This window comes from Microcaecilia unicolor, chromosome 13 (assembly GCF_901765095.1).
Source record: "Microcaecilia unicolor chromosome 13, aMicUni1.1, whole genome shotgun sequence".
Classification (NCBI taxonomy): domain Eukaryota; kingdom Metazoa; phylum Chordata; class Amphibia; order Gymnophiona; family Siphonopidae; genus Microcaecilia; species Microcaecilia unicolor.
Window position 1 is genome coordinate 75,646,162 of NC_044043.1, and position 16,587 is coordinate 75,662,748.

General features: G+C 44.5%; 1 protein-coding gene across 1 annotated transcript; it reads left to right on the forward strand.

The window, feature by feature from the left end:
- The first annotated feature begins 10,341 nt into the window (after window positions 1–10,341).
- Window positions 10,342–11,923, forward strand: LOC115456636 (transcription factor HES-5-like). Its single transcript, XM_030185853.1, has 3 exons — window positions 10,342–10,441; window positions 10,559–10,739; window positions 10,862–11,923. Exons 1-3 carry the CDS (start codon window positions 10,382–10,384, stop codon window positions 11,110–11,112), a joined length of 492 nt encoding a protein of 163 aa, XP_030041713.1. The 5' UTR covers window positions 10,342–10,381; the 3' UTR covers window positions 11,113–11,923.
- The last annotated feature ends 4,664 nt before the right edge of the window (window positions 11,924–16,587 follow it).

Genomic DNA, 16,587 nt, shown 5'->3' on the forward strand with positions numbered 1-16,587 from the left:
CCTAATTTTTGTACTTTTGAAACAGTAAATAAATCGATTCACTTCTACTCATTCTACACCACTAAGGATTTTGTAGACCTCAATCATATCTCTCCTCGGCCATCTCTTTTCAAGCTGAAGAGCCCTAACTTCTTTAGCCTTTCCTCAAATGAGAGGTGTTCCATCCCCTTTATCATTTCTCACTCTTCTTTGAACCTTTTCTAGTTCCACTATATCTTATTTTAGATATGGTGACCAGAACTGAATGCAATACTCAAGGTGATGTCACATCATGGAATGATACAGAGGCATTATAGTATTCTTGGTCTTATTTACCATCCCTTTCCTAACAATTCCTAGCATCCTGCTTTCTTTTTTGGCCGCCGCACACTGGGCATAAGATTTCAGCGTATTGTCTGCAGCGACACCTAGATCTTTTTCTTGGGTGCTGACCCCCAAGGTGGACCCTAGCATCAGGTAATTATGATTTGGATTATTCTTCCCAATGTGCATCACTTTGCATTTGTCCACATTACATTTAATCTGCCATTTGGATGCCAGGTCTTCCAGTTTCATAAGGTCTTCCTGCAATTTTTCACAGTATGCATGTGTTTTAGTTCCAATATTTTTATTGTGTTTTATAAATGATAACAAATGGCTAAAATAAAGCAATTAGCCAGCTTAACAAGTTAACAGTAACAAGCATCAGCATACATGTTCAAGTTAGGGCAAGTCCGGGATTATTTCGATAACAGATCATAATCATAAGTCACAGGAGTAATACATAATTTCAATTGCATGTGTTTTTAATAACCTTGAATAGTTTTGTGTCATCAGCAAATTTAATCACCTCACTCATTCCAATTTCCATATCATTTAAAAATATGTTAAATAGCATCGGTCCCAGTACAGATCACTGTGGCACACCTCTATTCACCCTCCTCCATTGAGAGAAATTGCCATTTAACCCTACCATCTGTTTTCTGTCCAATAACCAATTCCTAATCCACAACAGAACATTGCCTCCTATCCCATGACTCTTTTTCACAGGAGTCTCTCATGAGGAACTTTATCAAAACTTTTCTGACAATCTAGATACACTACATCAGCTGGCTCACCTTTATCCACATGTTTATTAACGCCTTCAAAGAAATGAAGTAAATTGGTGAGGCACGACTTCCCTTGGCTGAAACCATGCTGACTCTGTCCGATTAAACCATGTTTATTTATGTGTTCCTTAATTGTATTCTTTAAAATAATTTTCACTATTTTACTGAGCACCGACGTCAGGCTTACCGGTCTATAATTTCCCAGATCACCCCTGGAACCCTTTTTAAAAATAGGCAAAACATTGGCCACCCTCAGGTACTATGGATGACTTTAATGACAGTATACAGATTACTAACAGCAGAATAGCAACTTTATGTCTGAGTTCTTTCAGTACCCTTGAATGCATGCCATCTGGTTCAGGTGATTTACTACTCTTTTGTCAATTTGGCTGAGTACATCTTCCAGGTTCACCAAGATTTCTGTCAGTTCCTCCACATCATCACTGTTGAAAACCACTTCTGATGCATCTTCTTCCGTCAAGACTAAAGCAAATAATTCATTCAATTTCTCTGCTATGGCCTTGACCTCCATGAGTACCCCTTTTGCTCCTTCATGATCTAACAGACCCACGGATTCCCTCACAGGCTTTCTGCTTCTGATATACCTGAAAAAGTTGTTACTGTGAGTCTTTGCTTCTGTGGCAAGTTTCTCTTCATATTCTCTTTTAGCCTTCTTTATCGATGCTTTGCATCTAACTTGCCAGTGCTTATGTTTCTTCTTATTTTCTTCATTTCTTTTCTCTCTTTCTGTTTCTATTATTTTTGACTAGCTGCATGTGATTATCTGTATTTTTTAAATATTATTCCATGGAGTGGAGGAGTGGCCTAGTGGTTAGAGTGGTGGGCCTTGGTCCTGGGGAACTGGGTTCGATTCCCACTGCAGGCACAGGCAGCTCCTTGTGACTCTGGGCAAGTCACTTAACCCTTCATTGCCCCAGGTACAAATAAGTACCTGTAAATACTATGTAAACCTCACAGAAAGGCAGCATATCAAGTCCCAGTTCCCTTTCCCTATTTCAGATTCTACATGGAATGTTGCTACTATTGGAGATTCTACATGGAATGTTAATGTTGCTATTCCACTAGCAACATTCCATGTAGAAGCCTGCCCTTGCAGCCGCGCAGGCTTCTATTTCTGTGAGTCTGATGTCCTGCAAGTACATGCAGGACGTCAGACTCACAGAAGGCTGCGCGGCTGCAAGGGCAGGCTTCTACATGGAATGTTGCTAGTGGAGGAGTGGCCTAGTGGTTAGAGTGGTGGACTTTGGTCCTGGGGAACTGGGTTCAATTCCCACTGCAGGCACAGGCAGCTCCTTGTGACTCTGGGCAAGTCACTTAACCCTCCATTGCCCCAGGTACAAAAAAGTACCTAAGCCACATTGAGCCTGCCATGAGTGAGAAAGCATGGGGTACAAAAAAAACAAACCAAAAAAAAAACTAGCACTCTATGAGAGGTGGATAGAAAACTAACATATTGCATGCCCCCAAAGACATTTTTACCTAGAGATGCTCCCAGAAACTTGCAGGTTAAGCAGCACTGTGTTGGACGTACATCTCTTACATTCCATGTCTGTATCTTGTATGTTCCTGATTCTTCCTGCCAAGTAGCTTATTAGCATAAGGCTGTGAAAGTCTGCCCTCTTCCAGGTTTCCCACACCATTTCTTAACTGCTTCTGTTGATCCTTTGAGAAAAGAAGTGTGCCTCCATACAAACCACATTAGCAACGCTGCTTGACTTTGCTTTGTCGGCTAGTGGGAAACCTCAGTCCCAAAAGACCATCTGAGCAGCAGTGACCAGAGGAGATGCAAGGGCCACAGTGACCAGGATTTCTCCCTTTGAAGACTCTGGGAAAGAAGTTCTTTTCATTATTTCCACATCACCTACAAGGTTGACATCTGCCTGAAATGTAGATGCGGCCCCAGGATAGCAGCATTCCAGCATGCGCCCAGTATCTGGCCAGGACTTAAAAAGTAGGAAATCAAGTGCCTTTGACATTTCCTCCCCCCCCCCTTATTATATTGCAATTCTGTTTTGGATAAGCCAAGAAAATTTGAACACATGGAGGGCAATTCTATAAAGCAATGTCTAATCTTAGGCACCAAGAAGGCACCTATCTGGAGCCTATTCTTGAAAGAAAAGTAGGTGAGTACTTTTCAGAATACTAGTGTAGCCAAGCAAATATGTATGAATGTATAATTTAGGTATGACCACTTACTGCAGCCATAAATACAGAATTCTATAATTTATATGCATTACTATCAGCAGCAGATGGGGGTGGGCAACAGGGACTATGGCCCCACTAATATTTTACCTAACACAGCAACTGGAAAGCTTGGGGGTAGGGGTGTTTGGCCCCTCCAATCCAAAAAAATATTCCACTGCCCCCGTACAAAACTGTGTGCCCTGCCAATGCTTTAAAGGCCCAGATTCCACCTATCAAACATATAAACGGCGAGTGACCGTACTCACTTGCAAATGCGCAGTAGAGACTTCCCTCTCTGTCCCGCCCCCCCCCCCCCCGCATCAATACGTGATGACGGGGGCGGGACAGAGAGGGAAACTGCACGAAGCCGCCGAGGTCACTACCGCTCCCCCCCCCCCGAAGTCGCCGCTACCACTCCCCCTACCCGGAGTCGCCGCCGCCACCCCTCCACCCGGCCCGGGCCCTCTCTTTGCCACTGAACTTACATCCATTCACCGGAACGCAGCACGCACACTGAGCTGCCGTCGGCCTTCCTTCCCTGCTTGTGTCCCGCCCTCGCTGACGTTACATCACACAAGGGCGGGACACAGGCACAGAAGGAAGGCCGGCGGCAGCTCAGCTGATGTGCGTGCTGCGTTCCGGCGAATGGATGTAAGTTCAGTAGCGAAGAGAGGGCCTGGGCCGGGTGGAGGGGTGGCAGCGGCGACTCCGGGGATGGGGGGGGGGAACAGTAGCAGCGACCTCGCGGGGGGGGGGGGCAGCCAGCGTCGACCTCCGAAAACCCCAATACCAGCCCGTTTTTACGGGCTCAACGGCTAGTGTGAATATAAGCCATACTGGGTCAGACCAATGGTCCATCTAGCCCAGTATCCTGTTTCCAACAGTGGCCAATCCAGGTCACAAGAGCCTGACAGAATCCCAATCAGTAGCAAGACAGAGGAATCCCAAAGAGTAGCAACATTCCAGAATCCCAAAGAATAGCAACATTCCATGCTACTGATCCCAGGGCAAGCAGTGGCTTCATGTCTATGTCAATAGCAGACTATAGACTTTTCCTCCAGGAATTTGTCCAAACCTTTTTAAAATCCAGATATGCGTTACCACTGATACCACATCCTCAGGCAACGAGTTCCTGAGCTTAACTATTTGTTGAATGAAAAAATGTTTCCTCCTATTTATTTTAAAAGTATTTCCATGTAACTTCATTGAGTGTCCCCTAGTCTTATGCCCAACCTTCAAACTATATGCCATCGCATTTACATGTCATCTTATAGAATAGCGCTTAGCTGGAATACTGGCATTTACATGCATATGTGCATACGTACCCATGTATACACCACTATTCTGATCATTTATGCACGTTTTTGGCACCTAGAGCTCAGCTCCCTCTTTACAGAATGACCTCAAGTAAAGGGTAGCCATGTTAGTCCACTTTTAAAGGTAATAAATAGAAAAAAAGCATAGGAAATAAGATAAAACCTTTTTTACACTCTGGTTTACTAGCGCATGGACAGTCTCTAGCGCTGCTTCATAAACAGACCCTTTAATGTATTAAGTTAGTCCAATTAAAAAAAAAATCTTTTCTTTTCTATGTTTTGATTTACTCCTATTTATTACCAGAACTACCTCCAAAATGCCTCAAAATAACACACACAGAGACTACAAAAATCTTTACAAAAATCTTTTCAAGTCTGTCTGCTGAGGCCTGGGGAGAGCAGGATTACCCATTTAGGCTTTCTTCCTCTTTAAGGTTCCCATCCCACCCTCACAAAACTATGCGAGATAAGGTAATCTGGTCATTATAATTGTGAATTTAGGCATTTGTAAGACCAAGAAATCAAGTAAAAGCAAACCAAATCTCTGTGAAAGAGGCAGAAATAGGAGAAGAAAAATGGAGGCATAAAAGGTATAGATTGATTCGCAGGGCTGTCAATGCCTTGGTTCTCTGGTTTGTGAGTCTATTACCCAATGGAAGAAGCCAGAGAAGTTTCCCAGATAATCTTACCCTGTATCTAGGCCCTGCCTTTTATTTCGGGTCATGCACAGACTCTGGTTCTGAGCACCCATGATTCCTTTTTAAAGGTTTCTGGTTCACATATTGCTTGTCACAGGAACCATCCCTCCAGGGTGAACATGGCAGGCCCGGTATAAAATAGCCTTCAACAAGGCCTACAATGAGAACCCATAGCCTCACTAAGTCACCTCACCAATCCACTCAGCTGGAGTGGAGGAGTGGCCTAGTGGTTAGGGTGGTGGACGGACTTTGGTCCTGGGGAACTGAGGAACTGAGTTCGATTCCCACTTCAGGCACAGGCAGCTCCTTCTGACTCTGGGCAAGTCACTTAACCCTCCATTGCCCCATGTAAGCCGCATTGAGCCTGCCATGAGTGGGAAAGCGCAGGGTACAAACGTAACAAAAATAAAATAGATACTATTGGAGATTCTACATGGAATGTTGCTATTCCACTAGAAACATTCCATGTAGAAAGCTGCACAGGCTTCTGTTTCTGTGAGTCTGACGTCCTGCACATACGTGCAGGACGTCAGACTCGCAGAAGCCTGCGCGGCCACATTGGTGATCTGCAAGGGCCAACTTCTACATGGAATGTTGCTAGTGGAACAGTAGCAACAGTGGAGGAGTGGCCTAGTGGTTAGGGTGGTGGACTTTGGTCCTGAGGAACTGAGTTAAATTCCCACTTCAGGCACAGGCAGCTCCTTGTGACTCTGGGCAAGTCACTTAACCCTCCATTGCCCCAGGTACAAATAAGTACCTAAGCCACATTGCGCCTACCATGAGTGGGATAGCGCGGGGTACAAATGTAACAAAACAAAAAAAAACTATGAATGCCTACCTTCTATAATTACCCTAACCACTCTCGCCCGTCTTCTTTCTTCCCTTCCGAATCGCTACACACTACTAACTGTATCTGATATCCTGCAATGAACAATGTTAACAAATCTATGTAAGCCACATTGAGCCTACAAATAGGTGGGGGGAATGTGGGATACAAATGCAATAAATAAATAAATAAGATGTTAATCCATTGGGAGTCAATAGTTGTCATATCAGAGAGGTCCATGTAATAATGAGCATAAGCTAAGTTGCCCTGCTGTCCAGCTGTTGCAGTCAGGTCTCAGGAAGGAAGGTGCAGAGACAGCTGTTGCTAATATGCAAAAAGAACCTTGTGTTAGGCATAAAATTAATAGGAGTTTAACAGAGAACCAGAAATTATTTGGCAGTTTATTAGCCAGTAATCTAACAAGATAATATTATGATGTCTCTTATGACCATTTTTTTGTTACATTTGTATGCTGTGCTTTCCCACTCATGGCAGGCTCAATGTGGCAATGGAGGGTTAAGTGACTTGCCCAGAATCACAAGGAGCTGCCTATGCCTGAAGTGGGAATTGAACTCAGTTCCTCAGGACCAAAATCCACCACCCTAACCACTAAGCCACTCCTCCACTTCACATAATTGTGTAATTGCCTATGATGAATTATGTGTCTTGTTAATAATTTCATGAAAATCAATAAAGATAAGAAAAATAAAATCAGAAACACAGTTGGATAGAGCTGTTAGAGTACATAAGTACATAAGCATCGCCATGCTGGAACAGACCAAGGGTCCACCGAGCCCATCACCCTGTCACCAACAGCGGCCAAAAGAACAAGCAATTTGTCCCACCCATCCTAGAAATACTGTATTATTCCCTCGTCCATTCAATATCATTCTATGGCTTTTTCCTCCAGGAAGCCGTCCAACCCTTTTTTGAAGTCCGCTAAATTAACCGCCTTAACCACCTTTTCCGGCAGCGAATTCCAGAGTTTAACTACGCGTTGAGTGAAGAAAAATTTCCTCCAATTCGTTTTAAATTTACCACACTGCAGCTTCGTCGCATGCCCCCTTGTCCTAGTATTTTTGGAAATAGAGGTTAATACTGTTAAATAATTCTTTTGATACTTGAAAAAAATAACATGGTTAAATATATCTTCCTCTTCCCCTCCCCCCCTTAATTTTTCTTCAGATGCTGCTGTGCTGGTCCTGGCAAGAATCTAGCCCTTGCAGGGGCCTTGGGGTCAGAGCGATAGGATACACATCAGGGTTCAAATCCTGCATCTGCCTCTGACATGACTTTATCTTCTGTTGCCTCACTTTGGCAGTGCACGCGTCAACTTGTCATGCAGTTCCTTGCATCTAAATTAGAGAAGATGGAAGGAAAGAAATAGGAATAAAAAGCAGAAAAGAGAGGAAAGAAGCAGAAGGAAAAAGAGATGGGGGAGAGGGAGATGCAGATAGAGAAAGAGAGAAGAGAGAAAGGCATAGGCAAAGAGGAAAACAGGTGAGAGAATGGAATGAGATGGATCAGACATAAGCAAGATAAAAAGAAAAAATGTGTGTTGGTAAATTAGTCACTTTGGATTGTAAGTTGTTTGGGTCAGGGACTCCTTAGAGCATGATGTGTTTAAATTACTCCAGAAGAAATAGTGTAAGAAGCTGCAATCCTAGGGGAAGAGTCATTTAATAACAGAGACCATGACCAAAATATAATATGCCCACATTGTTTTTTTTGTAAAAGTTACTAAGTTTAAAAAAAAGAAAATATCTTTCCATAAAAAAAGGAGACCTAGGAATAAGAGTAACACAGGCTGCAACAGGGGCAAGAAAGCAATGTTGCCAGATTGTTAGATTTTACTTCCCTAGCAAGCTGTGAGACCAGCTTAGATTTCTCTAAGCCTTATTTCTCAGTGTAGAAATATTCAATAATAAAATTCTGTCTAGAAGAAAATATTCAATACAAATTGGTTGTCATAACAGCAAACTGTTTTATTCATGAGTTACCTTTTGGGAAAAAAAAGTGCTAAATATTCTTTTGCAGGCGTCCAAAGTAATGTAGTAATTAGACTCCAGAATCTAAACAATAACAATTTCAATAAACAAAATAAAGGCAACCCTTTGCTAACTGGATCCCCTACCTGAAGGATTCACTAATTCAATCTAACATGTTCTTTGGCTCTGGCAGCTCGTCAGAGGGTATTGGGTTCAGGTTGCATGGGCATAGATTAATCCGGGGCTTGCTGACAGCCAGTGTGAGAGGGTGGCCCGGAAAACTTTCCCACCAAGTGACATAAAAGACTCAAGAGCTGAACAGCTGCCGTCCTGCACAAAGGGCTCGAAGCTCATTCAGGCGCACACAATGTCGGCCGCCACAGCAGAAGCTGGAAGGCTGATGTGAGCCTTACCTGGCTTGATATCACATACATAAGCACACCTGGGTACTTCTATACCTAATGTCATATCTTTAGCATTCGGTATGTTACTGTGTGCGTGTACTACAGTTCCACCTGTCACAGGAAAACTTCTCTTTGTCAGGGGTGGCCTTCCACATGCTTCTTCTTGCTGTGATTACCAAGGAAGAGGACAGAAACTTACTTTGTATTAGACAGGCTTGCGAGATGATTACAGTGTAGGTGCAGTACTAGATAGGATAACTGAGACCTCACGAGCCTTATCCTATCAAACTCATCATCTACAGGGTGAGGCAAAAAAAAAAAAAAAGGTAAACCCTAGAGTTTTGTTTTTCTGTTTTCTCAGCAACCACTTGGAATTTCAGCATGAAATTTTACAGCTTTATTTGTTGTTACATATGTTGAGTTGAATGAGATTATCTTTAAACACGGTGAAGTTATGGACTTTTTAGCGTGACCACCCAGTGATTTTCACACTGTTCAAAAATGTTTGCACTGTAAAACAGCCATTATTTGGGGGGAAAAAAAACCCCCACAGGGGTTAATGATGTTAGTGATATAAACTATTTTTAAATTATTTTTAACAAAGGCTCAGTGACTTCCAATTTTACAGGACCTAAACCCCTTGGACAACCACGTATGGGGGGGGCAATGTTTGAGGTCCACCCAAAGACGCAAACAGTCAAGCACTGCAGATGATCTGACTGGGACAGCGTGCTATAGGGACAGATTGACAATGCTGTTAAGAACTTCCCAAAGCGACTGAAGGCCTGTGTTAAAACTGTGGGTGGACACTTTGAGCATTCACAGTGACTGCAAAATTCTGACACAATGTAAATAGTAAATTGTAACATTGGAATGAAGTTATTTTACTGTGTTTTAGCACAAACACAAGCAAAAATTGCTAGGTAGTAACGCTAAAATGTCAGTAACAGCAACATAGCTTGTTGTTTAATAGTAATACAAAAGTACATGACTACCTCCCCCCCTCTTTTACAAAGCTGCACTAGCATTGCAGTAATGCTGACACAGCCCATTAACCCCCCCCCCCCCCCCACACACACACACAAAATTGTAAAAGGAGGGTTAAATACGTACATAAAATTTATCATTGAAATTCAAAGCAGTTGCTGAGAAAAGTGCAAAAACTTTTATGATTGGCTTTTTTTTTTTGCCTCACCATCTATATATTTATAAAAATTAACTTTATTTAAGCAGGGTTCAGTTTGTCAAAACATATTCCATTTTCCTAACACCCATCAGTACTAAACCGGCCATATAGAAGTTACCTAACCCAAAAATTCAAAAAAGCCTCTCCTTTTCCCTCTCTTTTTCTTCGCCCCCGCCCTCCTCCCACTTTCTCACTTTCATTCAAGCCGCGCACATCTGTACAGATGATCGCGCTTCCCGCCAGCAGCAGCAGCCCGCGACCACATTCACAAATCGTGCTGAAGGGCACTTTACGGGCTCCTGGAATGCTCCAGATCTCACATGTCAGTCAGCGCTAACTTCTTGCATCCCAGCCCCTGGCAAATCACCCCGATTCCCCCCAGATCTTTAACACAGCGCACACTCCCCACCTGCTCCTCTGGGAAAAGGTCATTAGCCCCGAGCTATTCACTGACAATGCAGCGTGTCATAATGGTGGCTTTGGCCCCATTGTCCTTGCGGGCTTCCTGATTGGCTCCCGAGTGTGGGAAACTCTAAGTAGCTCGAGACCCACAGCTTCCCTGCAAGTCTGAGCGCTATAAATAGAGGGAAGGGAGAAGGCAAGAGTCAGATTCAAACCAGCCACTACAGCTGCTTAATCGACTTCACTCGCTGGAAATCGGCCAGGAAAGATGGCACCGTACAGTGACTTTCTGGGGCTAGACAAGCTGACAGCAAAGGAAAAAAATAAAGTGAGTACCCCAGCTTGATGTCAATTCACACAGCTTTATTCAGCAGTCACAAACGATGTAGCCTAGTTCATTGCATACACGGATTGTGCATTAAATAGCGTTTGTTTTATTTTGCAGCTGAGGAAGCCCGTGGTGGAAAAGATGCGCAGGGATCGCATTAACAGCAGCATCGAGCAGCTGAAGCTCTTACTGGAGAGAGAGTTCCAGGGGCAGCAGCCCAACACCAAGCTGGAGAAAGCCGATGTGCTGGAGATGGCCGTCAGCTACCTGCAGGTGCACGGCCGGCCTCAGATCGGAAGTAAGTTCTCGATGTTGTGCACCCCTTTCTTGAGTCGTCTTGCTTTTTGACAGCTTTTCCGTTTCCCAACCTGTACACGGCACGGCTAACCTGGCTTCTTTCTTTTTCCTCTTGCTCTGTAGCAGTGGCTTCCCTGCACAAGGAAGACACCCAGGGAGACTTCAAAGAAGGATACTCAAGATGCTTCAAGGAGGCACTTCACTTTCTGTCTTTCCACGAAGTCCACACGGAGACCCAGGCCAAGCTGCTGAGCCACTTCCAGATGAACAAAGCCACCAGTCCGGTGCCAGACCTCCCATGCCCGCCACCTACTCACAAGAGCCCTAAGCCAACAGCTGCGGTGGGCAGTAGCAATCTCTGGAGACCCTGGTAGACTCTTGGGACATTACCTTGGATGCATGCTCTACTATCCAGAGGAAACTGTGACTTCATCAGACAGTCCGTGTGATCCTCTCTCCCCTGTAGGAAACTTTATTTTCCTTCTTAGGTGTATTTTTTTTTTTTTTTTTAATGAAATAGAGTGCTTTTCGGATGACTTTTCTGGGAATCATCTCAGCGCGCTCTGTTTATGGTACGGCGCTGTGCGCTTGTGCTGTTTGTCTTCATAGTGAAGAAGTTTTTTTTGCTAGTTTACGTTAAATGTTGTCATTGTAAATTTAAAGATTACGATGGGTTGTGTCAGATTGTTAAAATCGTGAATGTGTCTTAGATAAGTGTAGGAGAGCGTTCTCCAAATGGGCCTGTAAAAGCGTTATGCTTTGTTATCTCCCTAAATAATAACCCGCATATCCAACGTATCTGTTATTGTACACGTCCTGTTTTTCCAGCAGTGCTGTGAGTGTTAAGATCGTGCACAAAGAAACTGTTGCTGTTAAGATCTGATCTCAAACCACGCACAACAAGGGTTATTAGGAAATGTATGTGGAATATTTCAGCGTCCTGCTGTTTTTTTTTACGAAAAAAATAGCGACTACTGCTTTATACTAAAGAAAAATTACGTCAGATATATAGAAGAAATGTAATACATTTTGAAATTGAGTATTGGAATTTTTTTTCTATGTATGTTTCTACGATCATTATTATGATTTGAGGAGCTTTGGGTTGGAGGGAATATTTATTTTGTGGAAGGGCAAGATCCCCGATGTTTGCATACTGTGTATGCTGTGTAAATGTATGCATCTGAAAAAGATAAACAGAAAATTTATATGCAAACGTTGTCTGTCTTTATTTTTTTTGCGATCAATTAATAGATACCGACACATACACACAACAATCCCTAAAAAAAAAAAATCATTGCTGTACCACAGAGACCGGATGATCTCCAGCCCAATACTATTGGTTTTACATGTAAAATAATCCATTTAAATATGAAATTGAGTGTTTGGAACTAGATATCACACAGGTCTGAGCAGTCTGTCTTACGAGAAGAACTGAAGATGAAATATTACTATAGCTTTTCTTAGAAAGTCCTTTGGTTGCTTAGAGAGGAGGTTATCAATAGAAATCAAACAAAATAAAACATGGAAAAGAAAATAAGATGATACCTTTTTTATTGGACATAACTTAAAAAAGGTATCATCTTATTTTCTTTTCCATGTTTTATTTTGTTTGATTTCTATTGACAACCTTAACTAACGCTTGGCTACCACACCTCTCTACTTAGAGAGGAGGAAAATCGATATTTCACAGTACTTTGCAGATTATGAAAAGAAAAAGCATTCCTGTATTAATAATCATGTTACTAATAAGAAGGTGTGGTCTTATACAGAGCAGAGCTGTAAACTAAGGAAAGGAGGGTTGAGCAGTGCAGGCTTAACTATTAGGCAAACTAAATGGGAGCCTAGGGCAGCAGCTTGGGGGAGGGGGGAAGGGAGGCAAAGAGCTTCAGAGCCAAGGCAAACAGTCGGTCCCGACAACCCCACCATCAGCAGCTGTCCAATTTCTATAACTTCACCTGGCCAAGTGATACACTGGCAAATTTTAGTGAGTAATATCATTTCTTGCACACCTCTAGTGATCTCTTTCACTCACTGCAGTAGGTGGGGTGGTGGGGGGAGGGCTGCAGGGTTTACTGTTGTAATAAACAGGGCTTCGTGTACTGGGGAACTGCCTGGAGCTCAGTTCCATAATTTCTTTTCAGTCTGGTCATGTCCGCTGACCTGGCCACGAAGAGGCTGACCCTGCTCTCTTCTGGGGCTTTTAAACCCTTCTTGGTTAGCCCCTCCTATGGCCAGCGGGGAGCCACGAGTGTCGGGGTCCTGCCCCTTCCTCCCTTGCTCGCTCCCAGCCGGCCACGGAGCGCATGCCCGTCGGGGCACGGCACCATGTTATTTTTGGCTCCGTGCACCCTACGGGGCACTGCGCCTTGCTTGACTCTCAATCCAGCCCCTCTTCTCCTGTTGCTCTTGTCCTGGCCCACCCCTTCGCCCAGCTTCACAGTTCTACTTCCATTGTACCTACAAATTAAACCCTGGTATTAAATCCCTTATTTTAGGCGCATTTATATGTGTAGAGAGGCCATTTACACAGAGGGATGCTTACTGCAAGGGGGCACTGGTAGGGTGGGGAGAGGGTGGGTCTTGAGCAGGTCTACAGTACAGACATATATTTCCCATTTCACACTGGGAATCCATATCCATATGTCAAAACACATCAGCCTTTACAGCTGTCCCAAGGCTGGGAGGTGCAGTTGTAAATGTTGATGCCTGGCTCCCCCCCCCCCAAACACACCCATGTCCACCCCCCTTTGACATCCAATACCCTTGACCATCATCAGGCATTCTATCCCCACCCTGTGCAGCATTGTATCCCCTGCAACAACTCAACCCCCACAAGGTTTCACGAAATCTCTCCCAAGGTACACCCAACAACAACACCCATGAGTCCCCTTGCAGACCCTCCCACACACTACTAGACGCCATGGACCCCTAGTAAGGCCGGGGAGGTGATCAGGGTCCATGGTGTCTAGTGAAGGGGAATCAATGCTCACTTGTTTCTGCTGCAGTGGTGTAGCCACAGGTGGGCCTGGGTGGGCCAGGGCCCACCCAACAGTAGCACACATTTAGTGGTAGCTGGTGGAGATCCCAAGCTATATCAGCTGAAGACTTCCCTTTGATGGTAAGCCAAGGTGGAAAGAAGCGTTTTCTCGCCAGCTGAGATATTGTTTTGGTGCTGGTGTGGGAGAACACTTGGTGCCCACCCACTTCTTGCCTAGGCCCACCCAAAATCTGTTGTCTGGCTACGCCCCCGTTTGCTGTTCATGATCCTGGGTTCAAAAATGGCCTGACCCCTAGCTGCAATACCGCATGATTACTGCAAGAGGGTTTGGTGGTCATTTTTGAATCTGGGATAGTTAACAACAGAAGCAAAAGGGTATCAGCTCTACAAATAAATGTGTACTCCTGCACCTCCTTATTCATATTTTACAAAAGGCTCTGTATGCAGTGGAGTGTTTTGTAAAACACAGGGGGATATATGAACATCCCAACGTGGATGTCCTGTTTCTCAAGGTGCGCTCGTCTGTAAAACAGGGCTTCTCCTCTATAAAATTAGTCCAATGAAAAAGAATGATTTTTTATTATTTTTATTTGTTAATCTTAACTTTCAGGACGACTAATTCAGCAATCACACTACTTTTACCCATAAGTAGGCAGGGCCATTGCAAGGTTATTTAACAGCTCCTAGACCAATGCTTCTCAACCCAGTCCTTGAGGAACCCACAACCTAGTCAGGCTTTCAGGATATCCATAATGAAGATGCATGAGACAGATTTATGTGCACTGCCTTCCTGGTATGTAGATCTTTCTCATGCTTATTTATTGTGGATATCCTGAAAACCCAGCTAGTTGGATGTGCCCTGTGAGCTGGGTTAAGAAGCACTACCCTAGACCAACTTTAAGCCTTGCACCCCTCCCTCAATTATATTTTATTCCCATAAGTCCCCACCGCTGAGATTTTCATAATTGAACTGAACAATCTTAATCTTCCCAATATCATCCATCCTGTAAACATGCATAGATGGACATCAAACTTTTAAATCCCAAATTATGTCAGAAGGGCAATTTCAAAAAGGCATTTATCTAGGTAAGTGGCCATTTATCAAGCTAAATATGCTTTTTGGAAATTATCCACATCCTCCCTGGGGGTAAAAGTACTTTGCTGACAATGTTTTGACTGCACAGCTTTCTGCCATCACCTCCCCTCCCCCACCAGCAGCTTAAGTACAGTGACCCTTCAACTTGGTATTTTATTGATCAGACCCAACATGGTCTGTGTTTTGGTGAAACCCCCTGTAACAGGGGTCTTGCAAGGGTCACAAAATCCAAATATGTCAGACAATCCCATGGAGAATGTTGGCATCTTCTTATGATTAAATATTTGCCAAACGGTACAGATTTTAAAGGTGAAAGTGCCAGAAAGCGCCCGCGCAGTAAACACTCTGGTGAAACACTGCAGAGTGTTGACTACAGGGGGCACTTTTTGAACTTGTGCCGTTTGATGGCATCTTTTTATAGTTAAAGATTTGCCATTCTCCATTTGACTGTCTGACACATTTGGATTTTGTGACCCTTGCAAGACCCCTGATGCAGGCGGTTTCATCGAAACATGGACTGTGTCAGGTCTAATCAATAACATACTGAATTGATGCCCCCACTCTTGAAAGGTCATTGTACTTCTTTGCAGAGCCACTGAGAGAGTGGGCCAGGCACAGGGCGAGGCTGCCCCCCGCCCGAGGTTGCCGCCGACGCTCCCCCCTTCACCCCCCTGAGGTCGCCGCAGCCGCCGTTCCCCCCCTCCACCCACCCTCTCTGTCCACCCCTGGGCCAGGCCCCCTGCATTGAAATCACAGCACCTCTCACCTCCGTGTGAAAGCGCTGCAGGCAGCAGGGCAGCTGATCACCTCCCTTCGGGCCTCCTTCCCTCCCTGTGTCCCGCCCTCGTCTGACGTAACTTCCGTGAGGGCGGGACACAGGGAGGGAAGGAGGCCCAGAGGGAGGCGATCTGCTGCCTGCAGCGCTTTCACATGGAGGTGAGAGGCGCTGTGATTTCAATACAGGGGGCCCGGCCCGGTGGCAGACTGTCGATGACAGAGGGCAGGTGGGACTGGGTTGCCGGGCCCCCCTTGGAGGCCCGGGGAATTTTGTCCCCCCAGCCCCCCCCTCTCGGCAGCTATGCTTCTTTGGTTTGTTGCAGCTTGAATAGTGTCATTTAAATTAGTAGTAGGAGCTTGAGGATTTAGTTAGAAACATGACAACAGAAAAGGGCCGTAACCACCAACTCCTCCTTTTCCTAAGAGATCCCACGTGTCTGTCCCACGCCTTCTTAAACTCTGACACAGACTTTGTCTCCACGACCTCCACCAGGAGGCCTTTCCATAAGTACATAAGTAATGCCATACTGGGAAAAGACCAAGGGTCCATCGAGCCCAGCATCTTGTCCACGACAGCGGCCAATCCAGGCCAAGGGCACCTGGCAAGCTTCCCAAACGTACAAACATTCTATACATGTTATTCCTGGGATTTTGGATTTTTCCAAGTCCGTTTAGTAGCGGTTTATGGACCTGTCCTTTAGGAAACCGTCCAACCCCTTTTTAAACTCTGCTAAGCTAACCGCCTTCACCACATTTTCCAGCAATGAATTCCAGAGTTTAATTACACGTTGGGTGAAGAAAGATTTTCTCCAATTTGTTTTAAATTTACTACACTGTACTTTAATCGCATGCCCCCTAGTCCTAGTATTTTTGGAAAGCGTGAACAGACGCTTCACATCCACCTGTTCCACTCCACTCATTATTTTATATACCTCTATCATGTCTCCCCTCAGCCGTCTCTTCTCCAAGCTGAATAGC

What these genes read in the sequence shown, in the direction of transcription:
- LOC115456636 (XM_030185853.1), top strand. Translation starts at nt 10,382, where the DNA reads ATGGCACCGTACAGTGACTTTCTGGGGCTAGACAAGCTGACAGCAAAG. An exon ending in CAGCAAAGGAAAAAAATAAA is followed by an intron (nt 10,442 to 10,558) that starts GTGAGTACCCCA and finishes TTTATTTTGCAG; the next exon opens with CTGAGGAAGCCCGTGGTGGA. An exon ending in CGGCCGGCCTCAGATCGGAA is followed by an intron (nt 10,740 to 10,861) that starts GTAAGTTCTCGA and finishes CTTGCTCTGTAG; the next exon opens with CAGTGGCTTCCCTGCACAAG.